This window comes from Grammomys surdaster, unplaced genomic scaffold, assembly GCF_004785775.1.
Source record: "Grammomys surdaster isolate TR1022 unplaced genomic scaffold, NIH_TR_1.0 310, whole genome shotgun sequence".
Taxonomy (NCBI): Eukaryota; Metazoa; Chordata; class Mammalia; order Rodentia; family Muridae; genus Grammomys; species Grammomys surdaster.
Genome location: NW_021604729.1, coordinates 803,947 through 831,136, shown reverse-complemented (window position 1 = coordinate 831,136; position 27,190 = coordinate 803,947). Strand labels below are relative to the sequence as shown.

The 27,190-nt window shown below is 43.8% G+C and overlaps 1 protein-coding gene across 1 annotated transcript; it reads left to right on the top strand.

The window, feature by feature from the left end:
- The first annotated feature begins 673 nt into the window (after positions 1–673).
- Ddb1 (damage specific DNA binding protein 1) lies at positions 674–26,487 on the top strand. Its single transcript, XM_028777492.1, has 27 exons — positions 674–977; positions 2,076–2,224; positions 3,151–3,267; positions 3,553–3,774; positions 5,970–6,084; positions 7,178–7,275; positions 8,762–8,920; positions 9,934–10,017; positions 10,721–10,837; positions 11,389–11,491; positions 14,922–14,997; positions 15,097–15,205; positions 17,318–17,496; positions 17,603–17,766; positions 17,844–17,951; positions 18,083–18,290; positions 19,206–19,301; positions 19,393–19,504; positions 20,617–20,740; positions 21,264–21,428; positions 21,822–21,916; positions 23,288–23,458; positions 23,820–23,929; positions 24,184–24,353; positions 24,456–24,558; positions 25,091–25,214; positions 25,757–26,487. Exons 1-27 carry the CDS (start codon positions 917–919, stop codon positions 25,838–25,840), a joined length of 3,423 nt encoding a protein of 1,140 aa, XP_028633325.1. The 5' UTR covers positions 674–916; the 3' UTR covers positions 25,841–26,487.
- The last annotated feature ends 703 nt before the right edge of the window (positions 26,488–27,190 follow it).

The window sequence follows — 27,190 nt, the reverse complement described above, 5'->3', positions numbered from 1 at the left end:
ATCATCTTCAGTTCCACCTGGTTCATACCTAGCTCTTAGACCTTGGTTTAGACCTAGCTCCACTGATCATTCTGGAGATGCTTCAGGCCTCAGCTTCTGCTGTTCCTTGCCTCCTGTGGGGTTGGGGGCATGGAGGCTGTCTGATGAAGTCTGGGGCCTGGATCTGCAGAGATGACTGCACTAGTCACCTGGGTGTTTAAAGCTCTTTTTGTGTAATTCCAGCGTTGTGTGTGAGCTCAGAATTTGTACCGCAGTAGGGGCACTAATAGTGCTAGCAAGTAACCTAGTAGGGAACCCTTTCGTTTCTGGAGACCCCAGGTGATGTGTGAGGCTGAGGTTGACTGCTCTAAAGTCAGTTGAGGAAATTCGATGCGATGGATCAGGAGGAGCTCGAAGAAGACTTAAGCAAAAGCAAGCCTGACTCTACTCTGGGATGTGCAGATGGTCACCTCTCTCCCCAGTCTAGTCTTCCGCAGCCCTTCCTGTTCTAAAAGAGGGAAAACCCCGAGGACGCCTGGAGCTATGGAGGAGGGAAGGGGCGCGGATCGCGGTAGGGGATTTAGCAGACGGCCTCTACGGGCGTAGTAGACCAAAGAGGAGGCCAGTTGAGTCTGCGTACCCGTACTCTTCGCTCTTATCCGGGTACTGCGGCCTCCGGCGGTTAGGAAAAGGCGGGGCCTCGGGGGCGGGGCCTCGCTTGGTTGGCCGCCTCGGGCTCCGTAAGTCCTCCAAAGGGCCAGGTGAGGCCGTCCCGTGATCCTCTGCGTCTAGCCTCTCTGGCCTGCAACGTGTCTCAGGGGCGGAGGCAGCAGCTACGGAGTTGGCTGAGTGAGGGTGGGGGTTCTCAGTCTCTTCGCTCGTGCCCATCTCTCTATCGTCGCTCTAGGCGCCCCACGGGCCGGTCCAAGGCCTCAATATGTCGTACAACTACGTCGTAACGGCGCAGAAGCCTACCGCAGTGAACGGCTGTGTGACTGGTGAGATTGCCCCGGCCGGAGACCCGGCCAAGGAAGGGATCCCAGGCCTAGGGAGGCCAGCGGCCCCAGGGGCGGCAGGAGCAAAAACTTGGGCTCCGGGAATGGAAGGCGCTGGCAGCCGCGGAACGTCCCCTTCAGCTCGCGATCTCAAAGGAGCTGTTCCACCACGCGCCTTTTGGGCAGCGGAAGCTGCTATTCAAGGGTCCTTTTTGCTCATAGGAGGTCCCTTGGTATTGAGATTGGTCCAGGCCTGGTGGGACAGAGAGCGATGTATGAGTTGTGTGCGTGGTTGATTGAGTCTCCAAACTGGCCCCATGTGGTCAGGGGAAAGGGGAGATGATAATGGAGCAAGTTTAGGGGTCATAATTTTCCGGTGGGTGTCCAGGAGGTTGAGGAATTTGAGCAATGTCTGCAACCCCCCACCCCCCAGAGGCCCTCTCCAGACCCACCCTTTCGCCTGGGGCGGTTGTTTACTCCAGGGCGCTGCTGGAGAACAGGGTTTGGTTGGCCGGTCAGTATGCAAGCTTTCCCCTGTGTGTGCATGGCTGTTTATCGGCGATTACATCCCAAACCAAAGAACATTCATCTTGAACTCATATTTTCAGTTACTTAAACTCGTGTGTTTACGTAAATGCTAATCATTTCAGAACAAAAGTTTCTTGTTCAGAGAGAGCTACAAAGGGCTGAGTGGTATTGGTAGATTGCTTGGGAGGCGAAAGGACAACACAGAAGGCTCTGGGAAATTTTCTTCACTTTATCTTTCTGGTGAAAGTTTTGGGAGGCTTTGGATGGGAGCTCAAAGAGACACAGGCTTTCTCCATTAGCGTCAATTACAGTCTGCTGTTGTAATTTAGAAAGGAAAACCCAACAACCGTCGGAAGAATTTTCGAGGTCATAGTTTGTTGAAGGCCAGGCTGTTGCCCAGTCGATAGTACATTTTTAAAAGTCTGATTAATGATATAGCTTTGTTGAATGTGTGAAGCAAGACTTTAAGGTGCTGCATTTGTTGAGAAGGCAAAGTACTTAGGTAGCTTTATTAGAGGTACCTGAAAAAGGTCTAGCCTCCAGCTTCAAAAGTTAGAGGCTCTCTTCTTTCAGGACACTTTACTTCAGCGGAAGATCTGAACCTGTTGATTGCTAAAAACACAAGATTAGAGATCTATGTGGTCACCGCGGAGGGCCTTCGGCCAGTCAAGGAGGTGGGGATGTATGGGAAGATCGCAGTCATGGAGCTTTTCCGGCCCAAGGTAAGTAAGTGCTCTTAATTGGGACAGGCACTGAGGGAACCCTAGGCTGCATAATTTATATGGCATAGGTAAAGATTTAAGTAGAGAAACGTCTTTGGGAATGGCAGTCTGTAACAAGTTTTCCAGAAGGAGAGAGTTATTAGGGAAGACACCACCAAGTTGGTTTCTTTAGGGAAGAGAACTTGAAGGAGTCTGGGTGTTGGTAAGTGATGCAGAGGGTAGGTTAGTCCTAGCTTCATTCTTCGTCATATCACTTAAAGCACCTTTGAAAGCCTTGATTTCCCTGTTTACGAATGGGAGTGATGGTGCCCACTCCCATAGACTACTGTGAAGATGAAGTGATTGATTTGCACAGAGTAAGCGCATCCTGTTATCTGAACAGTTTCATCATTACAATTAGAGCAGTTGTGATTCAGCTGTATCTAAAAAACAAAACAAAAAACCGTGAATGAATGTTTTTGAAGACTGTTAGTAAGATTAAAGATCTATTGTAGCTTTCAGATTATTTTCCCTCCACTTGAATGAGGTGAATTTAAGAGGACTTTGCTTGTAGAGCAGAGAGAGAGCGAGAGCGAGAGCGAGAGCGAGAGCGAGAGCGAGAGCGAGAGCGAGAGCGAGAGCGAGAGCGAGAGAGAGAGAGAGAGAGAGAGAGAGAGAGAGCACGTGCAGGCGAGAGAGCGCGTGCACTGTGATCGCAAGGCCTAGATGTTTACCAGCCTCAGTCCTGGCCTTTTGTACATCCCCTTAGGGTCTTGTGTGAGCTTCGTACATGTTTCAGGCTCGCTTAGTATTTCCTCTGTGTGGAGAGTAGAATTTGGAAGATTCTTTAAAAGCTTAGCATACTTAAAGAATGATGTTTAAAAGGCAGAACAAGTTGTTCCTGTTTTTGAAAGAACCTCTTTTGATGATGTGATGTTGGATTCCAGGGGGAGAGCAAAGACCTGCTGTTCATCTTGACTGCTAAATACAATGCCTGTATCCTGGAGTATAAGCAGAGTGGCGAAAGCATTGACATCATTACAAGAGCCCATGGCAATGTCCAGGTGAGGTGGCTGCTTCAGGCTGATGTCATGATACAGTGATGAGCAGTGAACTGTCAGGGTGTCACTTTGTGTAATTAGAGAAGTGGAGAAAACACACATGGCTTGAATTGTTTTATTCCAAGGGAAAGTGAATAATTCACCCACAAAGGAAAAACAAATGTGCCCGAGTTTGGGCTCCTGGCATGTCAGGTGCTCTTATAACCTCTGCCTGGGAAAGCATTGTACCCAGTATCTTCTGCTTCTTTGAGTGAACTTCTTTCCTAATTCCAGTTTTTCCTCCCTCAGGACCGTATTGGTCGCCCATCAGAGACTGGCATCATTGGCATCATTGACCCTGAATGCCGTATGATTGGCCTTCGACTCTACGATGGCCTTTTCAAGGTCATTCCACTAGACCGAGACAATAAAGAGCTCAAGGCCTTTAACATCCGCCTAGAGGAATTGCATGTCATTGATGTCAAGTTCCTGTACGGTTGTCAAGCACCTACCATTTGCTTTGTCTACCAGGTACATGATCTGAGAAGAGAGGGAGAAGCTGGTGTGGAGTGATGGGAGTGGGATTTTCCAGAGGAATGTCTGTCTGGGTTTGATAGCAGGCTAGGGAGAAGTGTTGACTATTTCTAAAACATTTTGAACAAAACAGTTAATAAGGGTCAGATCCAACCCCCCCTACTTTTGTGGGTATACTAGTATGTGTTTGGGGGCAGCAAATGCTGTCAAGTTTATAGCAGGTTTTAATCCTGAGATTATACTCCAGTAGTAGGCCTTGGGGATTTTATAGGGTGACCTAGTTTATCCTTTGTTTGAGTCTCTTACTAGCATGCCTAGAGGATTATAAAAACTTAGCTGTAGAGAAATGATTCAGAATTTGCCTTTACAAGCCAAGAGAAAATATCTTGGTAGTGCTTTACTTTAGTCTTTGAAAAAGCCGTTCATGTTTTGTCTAGCACTCACTTTCTGGTGACTTGCTAGCTCTTGACTTCTATTTTAGTCTGTGCCTAAAATTTTAGCAGAGCTGATCCTGGGCAGCTGTTCTCTGGTTCAGATTTGTTAAGTGGGGGTGGGGCACAGAGATCCAGACTAACATGCCAACAACATCTTGGTAAAATCTCAGCCTTTACCAACTGACTGTATGAGGTCAGGTTACTTGCCCGTAGTCAAGTAAATGAAGGTCCCTTTCTACTTAGAATGGTAGAGTGGGGGCCTGGGAACACTTACATAGTTCTGCAGTGTAATGGAAATGTATGTGGTGTTTTTGTGTATTTTCTGGTTAACATAAGGTTAAATAAAGCCAAAACTAGTTGAGGATGATTTTATTTGATCTTATTAGCTATCAGAACTGAAATAAAAAACTTTTAATTTCTTTCCTTTTTTCCAGTTTTGTAAATGTCAGATCATTAAAACAAGGGTGTTGACTACACGGGGCTGGCCTGGCTCTGTCTGTTCCCAGACCAGGGCTGCCAATTGTGATTGTTTTCATTTCTTTCTGTGGGTCCCAGAGACCCACATCCATGTTCACTGAACTTTCTGTGAAGATGGGTCTTTTACTTGTTGATGAAAAAGTTTTTATCAACCGCAAGTGACTGTTTATGCCAACAGTTTAATTTGATGATTATTAGTCACCTTGTATGTGAAAGGTGTTCCAGCTAAGCACTTCGTGGGCTGTCACAGTGGCTGAGATGTGCTCCTTGAAACACGTGATTAAATTCCTTCCATGATGTCTTAGACTTTGGTCTGAGCTTGATTGAAGCCATCTTCTGTTGGCTGAATGTCGTTTTCTCCCCTGCTCTTTAGCCTCTTAAAGGTGACTTTGGCAGCCCCAAGACTGATGTGAGTCATGATTCCAAAAAAGGAGGGGAAGAGTCACGATTCAGAAAAAGGAGAGGAAGATGGAGTTGACAGTGGCGGGACTGGAGCATTTTTGACTACCTTTAAGGGAGCAATAAGTTGTATTGTCTCTGCGGTCACCTCTTCAGAGTACTCTTGAGAATTGTGTCAAACAGGGTCTGGGTAGATGGCTCAGTGGTTAAAGAGCTTGCTGTGTAAGCATGAAGACCAGAGTTCTTATCCCCCAGACCCCACTTAAATGACTGGTGGGTGTGGCAACTTGCCTGTAATTCTAGCCTTAGAAGGCAGATTCAGGCTCCCTAGAAGCAAGCTGGCTAGCAAGAGTAGCTACATAGGCACAATATGGGTTTGATTGAGAGACCCTGGAATTGAGGATGTTTCCCAACATCAGCCTTGAGCCTCCACGTGCTCTTGCACACATGTATATGTGCACCCCCCTTCCCCCCACACACACATAGAAAATTCGGGAAAAGGAATTGTCAGAACAATTCTTTTTAATCTTTTAGATTTAGCTTCAGTGTATCTCCCTCTTTAGTTATTTGGTTATTTGATAACATTCCTTGAGGTCAAGTGAAGAGGGTATATCTCTCAGTTGTATGCTACAGTATAGCAGGTTCAATTTTCCATTTAAACTTTGCTGGTTGTTTGAATTATTAGAAATAGCACATCCTAGACCCTGCAGTCTACTCAGAAAGTAATTATAGACTCAGCAGGTGACTGTTGATATTCTCACAAATAAGGACAAGAAAGTTGCTGTGACAGGATTGTCAAATCTTGGGTGGTGGTGGTTTGTCCCTTACAGGACCCCACAGTCCGGGCCACTTTAACTAATCATTCCACTCTTTCCACCCCAGGATCCTCAGGGACGTCATGTTAAAACCTATGAGGTGTCTCTTCGGGAGAAGGAGTTCAACAAGGGCCCTTGGAAACAAGAGAATGTGGAAGCTGAAGCTTCAATGGTGATCGCAGGTTAGTGGGTTTGGGGGAAGTTGTGTTCCCTCTGTGATCTGGTTCTCTTCCTCATCTTCATCCTCCATTTCGGTGCACAGTATTAAGCTTGTGGTTTCAGGCTGGAGAGATGGCTCAGTGGTTAAGAGCACTGACTGCTCTTCCAGAGGTCCTGAGTTCAATTCCCAGCAATCACATGGTGGTTCACAACCATCTGTAATGAGATCTTGGGCCCTCTTCTGGCACGCAGGTGTATGTGCAGATACTTGTACATCAAATCTGATTTCCTCTTCTGGTGTGTCTGAGGTCAGCTACTTACATACATCAAGTAAAATAAATAAATCTTTAAAAAAAAAAAAAAAAAAAGCTTGTGGTTTCAGTCTCCCCTAAGTCTCCTTTCTGAATGGATTTTTGATTTTGGGATTTTCTGGTTTCATTCCATCCCTCTAAAGTAAGTGCAGTCATTGACAACTGAAACATTGAGATGAATTAACGGAGTTTCATGTAAAAATGTGTCTCATTTTTACATTTGGCAACTGAAGGGAAACAGCAGAGCTCACTTAATGTGACTTCTTTCATAGATTAGAAGTAGATCAGTGGGACATGTCCAGGCTTCCTCTTATACTCTTCCCCATTGTGTTACGTTGTCCATCTCACCCAACAGGAAAGTTTAAAATCCCAAAACAATATTAACTCTTCTTAAAAGTGGCCTTGATGTAGGAAGCATTTGGAATCAAGCTAAGAAACAAAGAATAGAGACAAGGAAGCAAGTAAAAGCCTTTTGTTAGAAAAGATAAGAAGTGTAGGAGAGAAACTGGGCAGGGATAGGAGCACATGTGGAAGACTAGTGAGAATATCCCTACTCTTCTGAACTTCAAAGCACCAAGAATGGCAAAAAAAAAAAACAAAAACAAAACCCAAGTGCCTCTAGATCCCTTATTCAGTAGACTGAGGCCGGAAGGTCACCCGAACCCCTAGGAGTTTGGACAAGTCTGGGCAGTGGAGAAAGATTCCTATCTTAAACAAACAAAAAATGAGTTCCAGGAATAGGAATGTGGTTCAGTGGTAGTTTCAAAGTGTTGATCCTATTAATGGTGCTGTTTTTCTTCTGCAGTCCCAGAGCCCTTTGGAGGTGCCATCATCATTGGACAGGAATCAATCACCTATCATAATGGCGATAAATACCTGGCAATTGCTCCTCCTATCATTAAGGTGAGCACGTGTTTTACCTTTCTCTTCCATGCATCTTTACTTCCTTGTTCTTGACTGTGTCCCTCCCCCTTTCTCCATGTGCCAGGTAGAGGTTTGCACATACCTATCACAGTGGTCACTGTGTACATGAGATGTTGGTTACTCTTGGGAAATACCGTGTGAGTGTAGCTTGGTTATGCTTAGCTTGCTTTCTAACTAAGAGAGATACTATTTACTCTTATGAAGCGTGGTAACTTTTAGAAGGAAAGGATGAAGTCTAGAGTGTACTGAGTGGTAGAATGCATATCTAGCATGTATGAGACTCTGTTTAATTCCTACGTGTTTAATCTTAGCCACCAAGGAAAGAAAAAAGGATTTTAGTAAATTCTACTGAGTGTAGCATTTTCAGGCTTTAAATACACATTGATAAATTATATAGACTTTTAAAAATGAGTCATAAAGGGGGCTGGAGACGTGGCTCAGTGGTTTAAGAGCACTAACCACTATTCCAGAAGATCCAGGTTTTCATTCCCAGCACACACATGGCAGTTTACAATTGTCTGTAATTCCAGTTCATGAGATCTGATGCCTCTTCAGGCTTTTATGGAGTGCTGCCCCTATGTGGTGTACATACATGCATGTTGGCAAAATACCCATACACATAAAATTTAAAAACTCAAATTATAAAAATTTTAGGTCTTAAGCTGGACAGTGGTGGCTCACGCCTTTAATCCCAGCACTTGAGAGGCAGAGGCAGATTTCTGAGTTCGAGGCCAGCCTGGTCTTCAGAGTGAGTTCCAGGACAGCCAGGGCTACACAGAGAAACCCTGTCTCGAAAAACCAAAAAAAAAAAAAAAAAAATTATGTCTTACCAGTTTAAGCCACAAAGTTAAAGCATAAAGGCTTAACTTTATTTGCCTTTTGAGTAATCTGTGTCAGTATTTGTAGTGAGTGTTTATTATTGTATCTTTCTGTGTAGTATGTAGGGGTTTTTTTTGCTTTTGTCTTTTTTCCTCTTGTGTGCTAGAGGTTGAATCAGTACACCTTACATATCTTCCCACTGAGTTACACCTTCAGTTCTGTTCTAGGTCTAGAGTGTACTCAATGGTAGTTTTTATTCTCTGTAAAATGTATGAGTAAAATTTTTTTTTTTTTTTTTTTTTTTTTTTGGTTTTTCGAGACAGGGTTTCTCTGTATAGCCCTGGCTGTCCTGGAACTCACTCTGTAGACCAGGCTGGCCTCGAACTCAGAAATCCGCCTGCCTCTGCCTCCCAAGTGCTGGGATTAAAGGCGTGCGCCACCACCGCCCGGCGAGTAAAATTTAAGGATTGAACTTTTTAGAAAATTATCGTCAAAGGCTGCCTGTTTTATAATCTGACTGATTTCTTTGGGGACTAAATGTCTGAGTTAGGATAATGCACTGGCCCAACAGGTTTGCAAGGCATATTAAGTAAGGGTTTCTGGTTTGGAAGATTCTGACTAATGGCTGCTTCCTACTGGTTGGCAGCAAAGCACTATCGTGTGCCATAACCGGGTGGATCCGAATGGCTCACGGTACCTTCTGGGAGATATGGAAGGACGACTTTTCATGCTGCTCTTAGAGAAGGAGGAGCAGATGGATGGCACTGTCACCCTTAAGGACCTTCGAGTGGAACTCCTTGGAGAGGTAAGGCTTGTCCCTGCTCCTGTCTTTATTTTTCTAGGTGCTTCGTCAGCCCAGATGTGTCTGGTTCTACACTGCTGCTTTGAGAATTAGTATGCACAACACCTTTAGAAGTTGTCGTCAGTTCTACTGTGGAAGTCGGTTTTGTTGTTTTCTGAGACAGAATTGCTCCATGTTGCCCTGACTGTCCTAGAAATATTCTGTGGACCAGGCTGGCCTTAACTTACAGATACCTGCCTGCTTCTGCCTCCTAAGTGCTGAGATTAAAAGTGTGTGCTACCACCATCTGGCAATAAGTTGGTTTCTGAATGAATTAGCTATTGGAGAATTTCACATGTTGCTAGATGACATTTGAAGCATAAAAAGAAAGTGAAACAGCTGGCTGTGGTGTTGCACACCTGAGATCCTAGCACTTAGGCTAAGGAAGGATAGTGGCAAATTCAAGGCCAGCCTGAGCTACATCTCTTAGACCTTTTTACCCTTCAAAAAACCCCCCCAAAACACCAAGAGCATGAAAGGAAACCAAAGACTGCAAGACAAGTACTACAGAGCAAGGTTGATAGTGAAATCTAGGAGGACCTCCTAAAAGACTTAATGCTTCTTAAAATTTTGCTTTCATCTTTATTATTCATAGTTACTGACATTTTCATGTGTCATTGTGCCTTGCCATTCAGCCCCTCTCCTCTTCTGACAAAGCTTAATACTTAAGCAGTGACTGTGAGAGGCTTTTAATTACATTGTGCAGACTAGCGATGTTGTCTTAAGTCACTGTTTGGAACTAACACCTACAAAATAAGTTGTGGTATTTTGGGTGGAGTGGTGTAAGAAATGGATAGTCACAAAGTTCAGGGATGTAAAGACAAGTGATTCCTGTGTCCTGGGGAGACTGAACAATTCAGTAATTGTTTACCGAATTATAGCTTATGGGGAAAATCATAGGTGTCACTTGGTTGAGTAGAGTAATATTAACCCTAAAGGATTCATCCTAATTTCCTCATCTGCTGACTTTCTTCTAGACCTCCATTGCAGAGTGCCTAACATATCTTGATAATGGTGTTGTATTTGTTGGGTCTCGCCTAGGTGACTCCCAGCTCGTAAAGGTGAGAAAACATCATCTTCCTGGTTTTCTTTTCACTATGCTTATATTATTTTCTTCATTAAATTTGTTGTCTGGCTGGACTTTTTTGTTTCTTCACATCTCAGCTACCTACCTCTCTGCTTTATTAACTTCTTACCTGTGTCTTGATGGTTCTTTAGTAAATAGGTCTGGCAGAGTGAAGGTCCCTATATATTTAATGATGAACAAGACCCAGCTTTCACCTTCAAGTGGGTCTAATGTAATAGATTGTTCCTTTCTGTTATCTGTAAACTTTGGACAGTCCTCCAAGAAAAATGCTTTTAAATATTTTAATTTAATTAATTTATATGCTTGTTCATTTTTTTGTTTTTGTCTTTTTTGGATTTTTTTGTTTTTGTTTTTTGTTTTTGAGACAAGGTCTCTCTAGGCTGTCCTGGAACTCACTCTGTAGACCAGGCTACCTCCAACTCAGAGATCTGCCTGCCTCTGCCTCCTGAGTGCTGGAATTAAAGGCATGCACCACCATATCTGGCCTAAATGGTTTAAGTTTTTAAAAATTTACTGCTTCTCTGCCTGTGCATGGTATGCCAGGTTCAAAGCTTTGTTTGGCAGCAATCCTGTTCTAGAAGTATTGTTTGGAGTACAAAAGCAAGATTGAGAGTTTCTTTTGGATAATGTGGATCTGTTAGGGATGTTCTGGGACTAACATTGTTCTTTCTTCTTAGCTCAATGTCGACAGCAATGAACAAGGCTCCTATGTAGTGGCTATGGAAACCTTTACCAATTTAGGACCCATTGTGGATATGTGTGTGGTGGACCTGGAGAGGCAGGGACAGGGTCAGGTAAGGGGGAGTCCTGGGAGTAAAGGCTTGCTTGCCTCTTAAGCTGTCCTTGCTTGCTTATCTAGAATGTGGCGTGTGCACCGAAGATAATGTTAAGAGCCTCTTTACTAATCCTGGTAATGCAAGGATACCTACCATTATAGGGTGCCTATCTTGGTGTGCTAGACCAAGTGTATATTCATTTCCTGTAATTTCATTTGCACCTTATTTGATGTATTCTTGTTCATCCCAGAAACTTAGGACTGAGAAAGATGGATTAATTTACTCAAGGTCACCTTGTAAGTAGCAAGTTATGTCTGGCTCTAGTTCTTTCTAGTAAACTAGGTTCCAGAATCTAAGCAAGCTTGCTAGGGAGAGTGAATGAAAGTTTTTGGTTTTTGGATTAGAATATCTTACCTGCTTAGTAAATTTGAGGGGCTCTGAAGATAAACAGCTTAAATTTGCAGCCTCAAATCTGATTCCACAGTATGGGTCATGGGATTTAGAGCTGGCATGGTATAACTGTCCAAGTCTCTTGAGGGGTTCTTGAGAAACCTTTTCTCTACTTGCAGCTGGTCACTTGCTCTGGAGCTTTCAAGGAAGGTTCCTTGCGGATCATCCGGAACGGAATTGGAATCCATGAGCATGCCAGCATTGACTTGCCAGGCATCAAAGGTAGCCTCTGGTGGACAAAGGATGCAGCTCTTACTTGAGTGACTTTGGCCTTTGGCTTCATTACATGTTGTGAAGGCATTTTGGTGAGAGCTAGAAGAAAACATCAAATGAGGAGGAGTAAGAAAAGTCATAACGACAGAACATGCATAGAAGTGCATGTTTAAAGAACAAATGAAAACTTTAAAGATATTGATCATAATTGGATATTAGTTTAGAGGAATGTGGAAGCAGACATTAAATGTAAGAGAATTAATGGGAAAAGGAAAAGTTATCTAGTGAGTCTTTTTAAGTATAAACAGGTTGGCCATAGTGATGCACACCTTTAATTTCAGCATTTGAGAGGCAGAGGCAGGTGGATCTGTGTTCAAGGTCAGCCTGCTCTCCAAAGAGTTCAGGACAGCCAGGGCTATGTAGAGAAACCCCGTAGAGACAGAATATAACCTAAAACCATGACAGAAATGATAGTAAACAGCTGTCTCATCTGCAGGTGTAAGTGAGCTAACCACCTGTTCTGAAGGAAAAATGGTAATACTAAACCATACAGCAAAACCAGCTCAGATTTGTGTGTAGGAGACACGCTTTAAAAAACCAAGTCAGACTCTAAACAGCTCTGTGGATTGGAAGAGAAAGTGAATGGTTTAACTGCAGAACTGAAGAATTAACTGAAACACTATCAACAATTGAAATACATTAAGGAAGTAAGCTATAAGAGGAATAGGCTAAGATAACAGCTTTTATGTGAGCACGGTTAATTAAAAATTTAATCGAGAAAAAGGCAATTTGCAATAACAAAATGCTTCCCCTTCTTCCATATCCCCCCAGCAAAAACACCCCCAAACCCAAGGAACATGTGGATTCTATTACAAGAGAACTTTAAAATGCTCCTAAAGAATTTGAAAGTAGATTGATCAAAGGGCTAGGTAGATGACTCCGTGGATAAAGCATTTGTCCTACATGTGTGAGGACTGGGGATCAGATCCTCAGGACCCATGTCAAAGGCAGGTGTGACAGAAGGCAGACTCAGGACTCCCAGAGCAAACTGGCTACTTAGAATACCTAGAATTGGTCAGCTCCAGGTTCAGCAAGAAACTGCTTGAGTAAATTAGCTGGAGCTATTAAAGATGCCTGTGTCAGCTTCAGTCCTCCAAAGGCTCAAGGATGCACAAGTCTCTACATACACACACTTTAAAAAGAGAGTGATCACATAAAAAGACATGCCAAATCTACAAATGAAAATTACAAAAAATTTTTTTTTTTTTTTTTTGGTTTTTCGAGACAGGGTTTCTCTGAGTAGCCCTGGCTGTCCTGGAACTCACTCTGTAGACCAGGCTAGCCTCGAACTCTCGAACTCAGAAATCCGCCTGCCTCTGCCTCCCAAGTGCTGGGATTAAAGGCGTGCGCCACCACCGCCCGGCCCAAAAAAAATTTTTAAGATTTATTTATTTATTTACTTTATGTGAGTACACTGTCTCTCCCTTCAGACACACCTGAAGAGAGCATCAGATCCCATTACAGATGGTTGTTAGTCACTGTGTGGTTGCTGGGAGTTGAATTCAGGACCTCTGGAAGAGCAGTCAGTGCTCCTAACCACTGTACTATCTCTCCAGCTCCCAAAAATGTTTTTTTGACTTATGTTTTCCTTAATGTGTCTCAATAGAGATACCCATAGCTTTCTTTTTTTTTTTTGGACCTAAATTAGTCTACATAGAGAAAGAATAATGAGGAAACACTTTAAATAGGCCAGTGAGAAAAGGCTAGCACTCCTACACACTAAAACATGTTGCTAAGCCTCAATTGAAAGTGTAGTTGGGAGTTGGGTGGATTCAGCTCATTAGTAGAGCATTTACTAGCATGGATGAGGTCTTAGTTTTGACCCCTGGTACAGCAGAAGGTGATACACACCTATAGTGCATTAGCTACTTGGAGGCTGTCACAGGATTACTTGATTTTGGGTTATCAGAGCCAGCCTGGGCAACGTAGAATCATTAAAATAGTTAGTTTGTTACATGGATAGGCAGTCTAATTGGGATTCAAAGGTCTAGAAACAGACACAGTTCCACATGGAAATGTATTGTCAGTGGTGGCATTCCACTGAAATATGACATCTATGAGACCGTAGATAAGACTGGGATGGCTGCAGTCATCTGGGAAAGATAAGTTTGGGTCTATTATGAAGTGCAAGGAAAAGTTTATGGATTTCTGAGTGGGAAAGATCTTTTTTTTTTTTTTTGTTGCAATACTGGAAATTGAATCTCAGTTTCACCTATACTACTAGGCAAACGTTCTACCCCTTGGTTATGTTTTCAGTATTAAAAGATACTGCCCCAAAAAACAGGTTGAAGAGTGATAGAGGAAATCACCTGGCCCCTGCATACCCATACACTCACATCCCTGCAAGTGCACACATGTTCAACAAATACAGAAGCAAAAACTGATGAATTCAGCCCCGTGAAACATTAAGACTTATTCAAAAGCAAAACAAAAACATCATTTGCTACATTAGAAATGACAGTTGAGATAAAATAGTTGGACTTTATCTTAGAAGTCCTGTCTCCCTAATTTAAAACCTGCAAAAAAGAACATCAAGTTCTTGATCCCAAATTGGCAAAAGATGGCTAGCAGGCTTCACTCACAATCAAAGAAAAGTATACATAAAAGTAACTGAACTAGGTGTGGCATAATGATGCAGAATGTGGTATCAGCCTGGGCTCCCAAGTGTGATCTTGTCCCTGGTATGCTCAGGCTCTTCCCAAAAGAAACAGCAGTAGGAAATAAACATGCTCATGCACTCCTTAGAAAGAGAGACTGTTACCACCAAACTGAGTTGTGATTCTCCTACTGCTTCTCCATGACCTTCATATGCATAGAGTGAGAAATGCAAACTTATTCCTTACTGATACACCTGCCCAACTAAATAGTCTGTGGGTACCGAGCTATAGCATGCATTGCATAGATTGTTAAATTAAGAGCCAAATACAATTTCACATTTGTATTTACTTGAAATACAAATCCTATTTTCTCTAATAATAGCAGTCTGAACAATAACTTCTGCTGATTACTAATTTAGAGGATAGGCCAGAAGAGGTGTAAAGTGAGACTTCATGTATATACTTGAAAATTACTGCTGCTGGGGATTTAACTGGGGCTTCATAGTCAGGTAAATGTCTACCATTGAGCTTCATGTCACAGCCTGAAATACAAAATTTTAACTTTGAGTCATGGAAATAATAATACTCTATCTAGAGTCAAGGTAAAAATAGAAAACTTCAGTCTCAAATTCTAAAATCTGACTTCTTCAGAATGTAAATATCAGGAAGGAACAGAAGGGAATTCAACCCAAGGATTTCTGTCCCTCTCATGGCTTAGGATGAGAGCACGTCTTAGGTGCTGGTTCATGGTGTACTTCTTTATGCTTTACTCCTTGTTCCAGGTTTATGGCCCCTGCGGTCTGACCCCACTCGGGAGACTGATGACACTTTGGTACTCTCTTTTGTGGGCCAGACAAGGTAAGGGCAGGTCTGGTCCTGCTGTACTTATGGGATGAAGGTGCAAGGTTAGGAAGTTGGTCCCATGCTGACCTGAACCTTCCTTTTATTCTGCTACAGAGTTCTCATGCTAAATGGAGAAGAAGTGGAAGAAACGGAGCTGATGGGCTTTGTGGACGATCAGCAGACTTTCTTCTGTGGCAATGTGGCTCATCAGCAACTTATCCAGGTAAAGGGTTAGAGGGGATGTGACCACCACTTCACTCTGACTCTCTGACCTAGAATGCGTGTGGGAGGAGCTACTACTAGATTTCAAAATTAATCCATTTTTATGGCACTAAAAATAATGTAGACATTCTGGGGGGGGGACTGGTTTCTTGTGATACAGAGAACAGTTAACGAGGTTAACTGTTTTAACTTTGAAGTAGATCCTTTTAGCTTTATTTCCTTATCAGCTTAGATATCAATTTACATTTTTTTTTCTATAGACAATTTATCCCTTTCATTTTAACACTGACACATATATTTTTGTTTGTTTGAGACAGGGTCTCTCTACATAGCCCCTGCTATCCTGGAACTCAATATGTAGGCTGCACTGGCCTTGAATTCACAGAGATCCACCTGCTTCTACCTCTGTTTCTCAAGTGCTAGGATTAAAGGCCACCATGCCCAGCTCTACACAAGAATATTGGAAAAAAAATAGGAAATAGCAAAACACAATGAATGACAAAACAATTAATCACACATTAACACCCACTTGATCTATGCTGGTCCTTGCTCGACATAGGTCTTTATTTTGTTTTGGTTTTTTTTTTGTTTTTTCGAGACAGGGTTTCTCTGTGTAGCCTGGGCTGTCCTGGAACTCACTCTGTAGACCAGGCTGGCCTCGAACTCAGAAATCCGCCTGCCTCTGCCTCCCAAGTGCTAGGATTAAAGGCGTGCGCCACCACTGCCCGGTGACATAGGTCTTTAGAAGGCTGCTCTGTACCCTCTTTGTTTTCCATCAGAATTTGGTTTCTGAGCACATTCCTAACACTCATCCATCTTTTCAAGTTTGTAGTGACCTGATGCCCTTCCAAGTTTTTTACTCTTTCTCTTTGCCATTATCAGGGGTCTTTCCATTGGTGGACAAGATATTTGAATGCCTTAGTATTAAACAGCTGTTCATCTTACCCACAGGTCTTCCTTTAGCCAGCTGGCAGTAGTAGATTGGTAAAAATCTATAGAGCAGGGGTGTGGTGGAGCATCCTTTAATCCCAGCACTTGGGAGCAGAGACAGAGGGCTCTCTGTGAGTTCAAGGCCTGCCTGTTATACAGAGAGAGTTCCAGGGCTACACAAAGAGAAATCCTATCTCAAAAAAAAAAAAAAAAAACCTTTTATTCCTAGTCATGATGGGTAAGATGAATTAATAGTAGTAGTGTTATTTTGCTTGCTTTTTGTTTCAATAGTAGAATAAGCTTATGGAACATTTTAGGGATTACTCTGTAGATCAGCATGCGTGAGACCCAAGCACCAAAACAAACATGTTATATAATACAGCTTCGCAGCCATTGCTAAGGACTTTAAATAATTTAATGACTCATGCTCAGTAAAGAACATGGATATTAGAGATCTGATTTTAGGGTTAAGAAAAACTGTGAGCATGGTGGTCCCTGTGTCTGATCCCATTGCTACCTTATGAGGGTTGCAGTTATCATTGCCCCAGCAAGCTTGTGAAATAGACATACATACAAACACGAGCATAGTAAGTAGCTTTAGGCCCATTTCCTTCAGTAAAAATGATGTCTATTGTAGTTAATTTTTGGAGAAAAGTACATGGATTCCACTCTCCATGTCCATGAATCATATCCATGTATTGAACCAATTGTGGATTAAACAGTTGTGAATTGTGTTTATACCAAATGTGTGTCTGGGGGTGGGGGGTGTGATGGTATCATTATTCCGTAAGCAATGTAGTATAGCAGCTATTTATATAGATAGCATTTACATAGTCTTAGGACTTATAAAGTAATCTAAAGGTCTGGGGAAGGAACACAGTCAAGTGGCAGAACATGTAAGGCCCTGGGTTTAATCCTTAGCTCTAGAACAGGTAATTCAGAGGTGATATATAGAATATAGAAAGATATGCATAGGTTATATGCAAACATTATACCATTATATGAGGGATTTGGACATCTGCAGATTTTGGTATTCTTGAGGGTCCTGGAACCAGAAGCTTGACTGTATGGTAGAACTGTAGTTTATTCATGTTCTAACTGGGGGCGGAGAAGGGGAACACTTTTGCATTTCTGAAAAGATCCTTGCAGTTGCTTAGAGACATCTCATCTATTCTTTCTGTAGATCACCTCAGCATCTGTGAGGCTGGTCTCTCAGGAGCCCAAAGCTTTGGTGAGTGAGTGGAAGGAGCCTCAGGGCAAGAACATCAGCGTGGCCTCCTGTAACAGCAGCCAGGTGGTTGTTGCTGTGGGAAGGGCACTATACTACCTTCAGATCCATCCTCAGGAGCTCCGGCAAATCAGGTATATGAGAGTCTTTATGTCTGTTTAGAATCAGTCCTCTCTGTTCTGTGGGCTGTCTTTGGTCCTTGGGTTTCTTCCTCTGTCATATTCATTCCTCTTTGTTCAGCCACACAGAGATGGAACATGAAGTGGCTTGCTTGGATATCACTCCATTAGGGGACAGCAATGGCCTGTCCCCACTTTGTGCCATTGGTCTTTGGACAGACATCTCAGCTCGTATCTTGAAGCTCCCATCCTTTGAACTACTGCACAAGGAGATGCTGGGTGGAGGTATGTGCTGTTGGTATTTTGGGTTAGGATTCCAGTCCGGATGTGGAGCAAGAATTTAAAGCCCCTCTTTACCACAGAGATCATTCCTCGATCCATCCTGATGACCACTTTTGAGAGTAGCCACTACCTCCTTTGTGCCTTGGGAGATGGAGCTCTTTTCTACTTTGGGCTCAACATTGAGACAGGTGAGGAAACACAGTTGAGTGTGGGTTCTTTCAGAAATAGGGAGTGTTGGCTTTGGAATGTGGCTTTGAGCCTTAACGAGGCAGCCATTGTCCTGTTTTCTTTCCTTCTTCTCATGCCATTCTTTCTGCAGGTTTACTGAGTGACCGTAAAAAGGTGACTTTGGGCACCCAGCCCACAGTGTTGAGGACATTCCGTTCTCTTTCTACCACCAATGTCTTTGCTTGCTCTGACCGGCCCACTGTCATCTATAGCAGCAACCACAAGTTGGTCTTCTCCAATGTCAATCTCAAGGAGGTGAACTATATGTGTCCTCTCAACTCAGATGGCTATCCTGACAGGTGAGCCACTTGTCTTTCTTAAGCAGGAGTCACTAACTGGGGACATCATATTGCTTCTCCTACCCCTCCTCATCTCTTTCCCCTACCCCATCCCATCCCACCCCCTAGCCTAGGTTTCCCCCTAGTGTCAAAGTCAGTAAATTGCCATGATAGGAAGTATCACAGGGGGTTTTATTAGAACATCCGAAAGCTTTTGTAGGGCTGAAAGTAGATGAGTAAGGTATTCTGAAGAGAACAGCATAGAGTTTTTGGTTCCTCAGATTCTGAGGTTATTAGGTTCTAGAGTCTGTATATTTCAAGAATTTTTCAGGTGAATCACATGAGCAGTTAAGTTTTAGACAGTCTTTTTGCGGGTATAGTGTAGGGTATGAGAAAGTTTCACTTTGTAATGTTGGCTGGCAGGAAACTCACAGAGAGCCATCTGCCTGCCACTACCTCCCAAATGTTGGACTTAAAGGTGTGTGCCACCTGGCATTTTAATTTAGAACCCCAGATTTAGTGATTATTATGTACTCCCTAGTTCTACTTCAGCAGCCATAGAGGAAGGTGCTTGATAGAAATGTATTGCTAAAAGTACTGAGGGGTTGGGCCAGCCAGTGAATCCTTGGTGTGTTAGATTCACTCTTTTACCTAGAACTGTGGTTCTCAGCCTTGGCTGCACATTAGCAAAAGCTGTTGGGCTTACCCAGACCAGTTAGATAAGTGGAGAGATATGTATATGATATATATGTTATACAGATATATATATATCTCCACTATCTTCATTGGTGGATCCCTGCATCAGAGTTAGGTCTTCCCAAATGAATTTTGGTATGAGGTAGGGTTAAATCCCTGCTTTGAAGCAAGCTGGTGTCATTGTGTCTTGGGAGAATCCTTCCTTGTTATGTCACTCTAAACTGCAACCCTTCTTTTCAGTCTGGCATTGGCCAATAACAGCACTCTCACCATTGGCACCATCGATGAGATCCAGAAACTCCACATTCGCACAGTTCCCCTCTATGAGTCTCCCAGGTGAGTGCAGACCAGAGAAACTGCAGCAGGAGCTGTAGATAGTGTCTTAGACTTTTCTGAGTGGCACTGTTGTTTCATGCTTGGTTTGCAGGAAGATCTGCTATCAGGAAGTGTCTCAGTGCTTTGGGGTCCTTTCCAGCCGCATTGAAGTCCAAGATACCAGTGGAGGCACTACTGCTTTGAGGCCCAGTGCCAGCACCCAGGTGAGGACAGTGAGCAAAGAAGGATGGCAGTAGGAATGAGCAAGCTTTCTTCATAGGGTGAAATAGGAAATAATCTGGCTTTGCAGACTCTGTCCCAACTACCACCTTTGCCATTGAAGCCTCAAAGACTGCACTGAGCTGGGTTGCAGTAAAACTTAACGTAGAGAGATGCGCGTGTAATTCAATGGTAGAATACTTAACTACATTGAACAAATACTGGCTTCCATGCCCAGTACCACATAAACAACTTGAAACAACCCCCATCCCAAACTTAACAGCTATTACTTGCTGATCTCACAGCCTTAGCAGTTTCTTCTTTTATGAGTTTGAATGTACAATGTGTGTAGTTGACAGTAGAAAGATATAATAGACAACAGTGTGATCATTGAAGCCCAGTAGAATTGGTTTTACGGTTTATTGCTAATCATTTGACCTTAGCTGGGCAAAACTAACCTTCAGGGTTCTTTGTTTTATTTTGTTTTGTCTATGAAAGAAGGGTTATGGTAATGTAACCTTCAGAGATACATAATTCACGGAGATTATGGATCATTTTCTTTCATTCTTGCTGTAAACATCTGGTAGAATTGGCTCCTTTAATCCAGAGTACAGAGGTCTTTATTTATGTGTATGAGTGTTTGCCTAAACATAGATGTGTGTGCCGTTCTTCTGTAGTGCCTGAGGAGGACAGATCCCCTGGAAGTGGAGTTGTAGGTGATTATGAGCCTCTGGGTGGGTGCTGGATCCTCTATAAGAGCAGCAAGTATTCTTAACCGCTTAGCCGTCTCTCTAGCCTCTAAACTCCGTTTTTATTTGAAATGACTCTGTTGATGGTGGAGTTGATCACTGTGTAGGTTGCCTGAGTTCGTGTTTTTAGTTTTGCTTGATTGACTTGTTGTAACATTGCCATGATCTTTAGATTTTGGGCCAACATGCTATTTGCCTGTGTGATCTGGCTCTTTACCTTCAGATTCCAGTGTGCTCTCTGACACACTCTGTTCATCAGGCTCTGCTGCGCTGCCAGCATCAGCCTTGTGTTCACTCACACTTAGCTTTTTGTACCTCCAGTTCCTGTTTGCTTTAAGAGGGATGGCATGCCTTTTCTCTGTCTGCAGGCCCTGTCCAGCAGCGTCAGCTCCAGCAAACTGTTCTCTAGCAGTACAGCTCCTCACGAGACCTCCTTTGGAGAAGAAGTGGAGGTGCACAACCTCCTCATCATTGACCAGCATACCTTTGAAGGTGGAGACAAGCATTTCTGACCTTTTTGCTTACATCCTGGCCTATTCTGAGGTCCAGAATATTCTGGAGCCTGACAGGGTAGTAGGCTCTCCTAAGAGGAAAAGCCTGATTGGAGTTGGAGCAGAGAAAGCACCACTGGCACCTGTCAGTTGCAGTAAATAGTAAATCTAGAGCATTGGACATCTTCTCGTTAGCACAGGCTGGTGGGGATGGACAGTCTGAAGAGGCAGGGCCAGTGAGTGGCTTATGTTCTTTTGTTTGTTTTTTGTTTTTGTTTATCGAGACAGGGTTTCTCTGTATAGTCCTGGCTGTCCTGGAACTCACACTATAGACCTGGCTGGCCTCGAACTCAGAAATCCGCCTGTCTCTGCCTCCCAAGTGCTGGGATTAAAGGCGTGCGCCACCACTGCCCGGCGAGTGGCTTATGTTCTTATATAACCTAGGCCACGGCCTCACAGAAGCATGTGATTGTGAGGGGGATGGAGACAAGTATCTTTAATCAGTCATCTCTCTCCTCTCCTAGTGCTCCATGCCCATCAGTTTCTACAAAACGAGTATGCCCTCAGCCTGGTCTCCTGCAAGTTGGGTAAAGACCCCAACACGTACTTCATTGTGGGCACAGCTATGGTATATCCTGAAGAGGCGGAGCCCAAGCAGGGTCGCATTGTGGTCTTCCAGTATTCAGATGGTGAGTGGACAGTCTTTGGATTATGAAGGATATGAAATCCTGGGGAAGTAGTTAGCCTCTTAAGATCTCAGAGCCTAAACAGGATGACTTAGAGTAGGAGGCAGATCTTGGTACCCATTAGAGGCATTCCCATCATTGCCTTGGCACTTGTGCTTCATCTCAGTATATGCTCTCTCTCTCTCTCTCTCACTCTCTCTCTCTCTAATTTTTGTTCTTCTCTCATATATTACATCTGACTGCAGTTTACTCTGTTTCTACTCCTCCTAGTACCTCTTGGTTTTTCTAGAGAGTTAGGGGCAAAATTTAAGTCAATGGGGCAACCAGGGGATGCTCTTGACTAGATAAAATGTGGGCTTATAAAGACTAAAGAATATCTCTCCTTCTTTCCCCCAGGAAAACTACAGACTGTGGCAGAAAAGGAAGTAAAAGGTGCTGTGTACTCTATGGTGGAGTTTAATGGGAAGCTGCTTGCCAGCATCAATAGCACGGTGAGCTATTTTTTGTAGAATGTTTGTAGAATGTCTCTCCCTTAATGATGCTAGGGGAGTTTGTTTTAGGGATAACAGAATAGTGGGAGTAGAGAATGGACTCTAAGCTGGAGTTTGGGGAACTGAAGTTGAACTGGACTTTGTATGGACTTGGTTTTGGAACCCCCAAGGTTTGGGTTGGTTTTGGATTTGTTTTTTTGAGACAGGGTCTTTCTGTGTAGCTAGTGCTGTCCTGGAACTCACTGTGTAGACCAGGCTGGCCTTGAACTCAAAGAGATCTGTCTGCCTGCTCCAGAGTGTTTAAATTAAAGACATGTATTAGATTTTTTTTTTTTTTTTGAGTGCTGTGGAGGTTAAGCACTAGTATATAATTAGGAACTAATATATAATTAGGAAAGATGTGTAGCTTGGTGGTAAATATTGGAAGGACCTTTTCTGTAAATTTTAAAGTCACCAAGGATTATATCCCTGTTGTATAGGGTTGGGTGACTCTTTTAAAGTGTATCAGGATGTGAGCGTCGGCACTGGGAGCACATCTGAACAAGCAGCTGAGGAGTAGCGCAGAAGGTGCTCCTTCAGTACTAAGTAATAAGGAAGGAGGGCCTCGGGTCAGTTAAGAGTGAGAGGTGAAAGGGATGTGGTTAGTGATCTGGCTGGTGCAGGTATGCTCGTCATTGATTTCTTCCTGGAGTCTTAGAGCAGGTGTAGGAGCACTAGGGCTCTGAAAAATCCTTAGGAGAACATGGCCTCATACATTCTGCCAAGGAGTCTGTAGATGTGCAGAGACTGTGGTAAGATCTTTGGACCATGAATGATCTGCTTGGGAAGCCTGTCACCTCAGCCAAGGCTCTCCTATGCAGTCTAGGTCATGCTGAATACTGCTTATGAAAAACCAGCACTAGAATTTTTGATGGATTTTTCCATTGTTTTGCTCATTGGGTCCATACAAAAAATTTCAAGAGTGAACAAGTTTAAGAAGGGTTTAGAAAAAGGCAGTTTGTTGATAGGTAATATTTTTTTCCTTTCTGATTATGAAATTGTGTTTATGGATTTTCTCTTTCTAGGGGGATATTTCTGCAGCTTAGTTACTAGACCTTATCTACAAAAAGACCCAGTATTTATAGTGTTATATTTATGCTGTTGTCTCCTTTACATCAACTCCTTTTATGTTTAAAAATTTCATTCCTAATTTTATATTCTTAATTTTCTAATTCAGTAGTGTGTAATACGGAAATAACTGTTCACTCTAATACCATATAGACCACTTTCCAACCCACTGTGCTCTGTAGGGAGTGAAGGATTGAATGGGGAGACAGTCATTCCCCAAAGGCTGCCCCCCCCCCCCCCAGCCTCACACATTTGCCTTTTCAGGTGCGGCTCTATGAATGGACCACAGAAAAGGAACTTCGCACCGAGTGTAATCACTACAACAACATCATGGCCCTGTACCTGAAGACTAAGGGCGACTTCATCCTGGTGGGCGACCTCATGCGTTCAGTGCTGCTGCTTGCCTACAAGCCTATGGAAGGAAACTTTGAAGAGGTAGTGCAAGGACTTGGGTGCAGACTTGTATGCAATGTAACCCCTTGCTCTTGGGGAGGGTCCTCCCTAAGCCACATTCTGTGTCCACTAAGTCTTTTTTAGAGATTCTCCTCCCCTACCTTGCCCATTCCACTTCCATCTCTGGGAAATTACAATCAAATGGCCTTTGTTGGCTAGTTTTAGAGTAGAGTGGAATGGGGTGAGGAGGCGGTGGGACTGAGATGTAGTCTCTGAGGTGGCCATTATTACACACAGGACTGCACCTTCTGCAGGTGAGACCTTGGCTCCTGACCAAAAGCTTGATTAATTTCAGAACTGGATTCCACACTGCAGACTACATTTATTCCTTGTCTATTTTCAGATTGCCCGAGACTTTAATCCCAACTGGATGAGTGCAGTGGAGATCTTGGATGATGACAATTTTCTGGGAGCTGAAAATGCCTTTAACTTGTTTGTGTGTCAGAAGGACAGGTGAGTGGCTTCTGTAGCAACATGGCTAGGGCTAGACCTCTGGGTCTGTGGGGTTGAGCATGTGGAGTGCTGTGTGGGCTTATGTATGCCCCTTGGTGGGTAGAGGTTTATTTTGTAAGATTGAAAGGCTTTGTAGACTGACTTCCAGATGGTCTTCCCAGGACACGCAGCACATAGTGTCTTATCAAACATGGTCCTGTGTTGAGGCCTCCTTAGGGAGATAAGTTCAGAAAGTGACATCTCATGTCTTTCAGTGCTGCCACCACTGATGAGGAGCGGCAGCACCTACAGGAGGTTGGTCTCTTCCACCTGGGCGAGTTTGTCAATGTGTTCTGCCATGGCTCCCTAGTTATGCAGAATCTGGGCGAGACTTCTACCCCTACACAGGGCTCGGTGCTCTTTGGCACAGTCAACGGCATGATAGGTAAGGTCACTCCTGTAGGGCACACTCAGCTGCAGCAAGCTCATCCCTGCCTTGTCTAGGTTTTGAAGTGCTCCATAGCTAATTGCCTCTTTCCTTCCTCAGGGCTGGTGACCTCACTGTCAGAGAGCTGGTATAACCTCCTGTTGGACATGCAGAACCGACTCAATAAGGTCATCAAAAGTGTGGGCAAGATTGAACACTCCTTATATCCTTCCTGCCCAGAGCATCTGTCTGTTGGGAAGCTAATTCCAGTACATGCAGAGAGCTTTGTTTATCATGTGAAGAAGCTGAAACTCCAAAAACTAAAGGGTCAGCCATCCATTCCTGTTCAGTACAAGAGCAGTTCAAGCCCTCCCAGGCAAGGCCTAGAAAAGCTCCTGCCTAGGTGACTGTCCCAGGAAGAGCACTCTGAGCTCTTCCTCCTAAGCAGTAGTTTATTCAGGGCTCTGAGGCTAGACTTGGATGGATGGTGATATAGACATCAGATTTGCCTGGAACACTTTTTGAGTCTATATTTTTCTGGGCTTTGCCATGACTTTTTAAGGGTTACCCTAATTGAGAACTATTGGATTAAGCAGGGCTTTCTTTCAATTCCATAGCTGTCCAAAAGTAGTATGAGTTTTAGTAGAAACAGATTGTTTCCTGTTTTACTTCTGTCTCCTTCTTGCTCAGAGGTGGGAATGAGTGAGAGCAGGGGTGTTTGCAGATAAGCTATGTTCTTTAACTCGCCTGCCCACCTGGAGATCCTTTCATACTGAGCGAAAGACAGAACCAGCCACGGGCTTCATCGATGGTGATCTGATTGAAAGTTTCCTAGATATCAGCCGCCCCAAGATGCAGGAGGTTGTGGCAAACTTGCAGGTGAGCTGTGCTGTGTTCATGCTAGGCCTTTTAAAACAGGTGTCATTCGTGGAGACTTGATGACTCCAAGTTTTCTGCTAGAACTCATGGGGCCAGTGACCCTTTGTGGCCTTTCATAATACTTACCACATAAAGAAGAATCTAAGGGAAAAGTGGTGTAGTTGAGGCTTGTGGATACTTTTTGGGTATTTGTGTGTTTGGAACTGTTCCTGAGTTAGTACCTTCACTTTACCAAGAGGCCTGCACTCTCTAGCAAGTCTATCTAGAAGGTAGAGTTAGGTTCCTACAGGAGATAAACTTTCCCAATTCTGGAGTTTAGGAGCCTGGAGTGCTCACTGGGGAAGGTATTCCTGGGAGGGAATATTCAACAGTGACAGACTCAATGCTAGTATGACTGACCAGATCCCTAAGGGGTACAGCTAGGTTTTGGGTGAAATCCTTTTCCTTGCTGCAGCAGTGGTGGTGGCCAGTAGGTATCTCTCAGACTGCTGAGGTGAGAGTACCTTCTTGTCTCCATGGCCCTTCTCCCTGTTTCGTTTCAGTATGATGATGGCAGTGGTATGAAGCGGGAGGCAACTGCAGATGACCTCATCAAAGTCGTGGAGGAGCTAACTCGGATCCATTAGCCAAGGACAGGATATCTTTTCCTGACCCTCCCTAAAGGCGCTGCCTTCCTATCCTCCCCTCTCTTTCCCACCCTTGTTTTCTTGGCATGGGAGGTTTTTCCCTAAGCCGCCTGCCCCTAGAGCCACAGCTGACCTGTGTGGAAACAGGGCTTTTTTATAACTAAAACCAGTTCACTAGAGACCTAGGAATGGGCTGAAAGTGGAATATTTTCTCCCTGGATTTTTACCAGCCATCACCTTGGACCACCAAGCCTTGAATGGTATTGCCAGTTGGCTCCTCCTGGGGAGGACTTTTGTGCACCTGTGTGTGTGTGTGTGTGTGTGTGAGATATCTCACACTCATGCTTTGTCCTCTACTGTCTTATGTAGGTTGTGGGTGTGGGGAGGTTGAGGTAGGGGGAAGAGTGTCGAGAGGGTTTCATTGTCTTGAGAGCTTCCTTTTGCTTTCTTCTCTTGCCTCTGTGAACATCAGCCTGGAGGCCTGTCAGGCTATGGGCTGCCTGAGTGGAAACCTGGGATGGTGGATAATTCCCAAGCCACAGCCCTTTTGTCTCGGGGAACTCCCTTCTTCACAGAGAAGGAGGTGGGGGCTGTGAATTGGTTGTTAGTTTCTGAATTTTACCAAATAAAGTAGACTCTAAGAAGAACTTGTGTTCGTCTCTGCTTTTCTCCCTCTGCAGCTGTCCAGCATCCCTCACGTTCTCTGCATTGGGTGCGAACTGAAGTAGTATCTGCAGTCGCAGATCTTGGATAGTGGATGTTTCCCCCTCCTTAGCTCATGATTGGTTTGAGTGGGATTCTAGAAGCACAGCAGATACTATGGTTGTTTCTGCTAGCAATGAGGCAGTCTTGAAGCTACTTGGGCTGCCTTTACTGTCTTCATTGTACAGACCACTGTGTATAATACACAGCCAGCCCCAGGTGTTAATTCTTTTCTGACCAAGTACCCCCTACTTCCTGTTGCATCTTGTTGAGACATTGTTTCACTGTGTAGCTCTGGCTGACTTTGAACTTGCAGAGATCCACCTGCCTTTGTCTCCCAAGTGTTGCTGTAAAGGCATGCTCTACCACATACAGCTAAGATTTTATTTTAACTTCTGTACGTATGTGTGTCTGACCATATGTGGATTTGTACACATTAGTGCAGGTATCTGTGAAGGCCAGAAGAGGGCGTCAGATTCTAGAGCTGAGTTATAGGTGGTTGTTGTGAGTTGCCTGATACAGTTGCTGAGAACCAAACTGGTCCTCTGCAAAAGCGATGTATGCTCTTAACAGCTGAGCATCTCTCCAGTCCCTTATGTTGAATCTTATTTTATTTCTCTGATTGGTTGAACAGTGTCTGCAGTATTT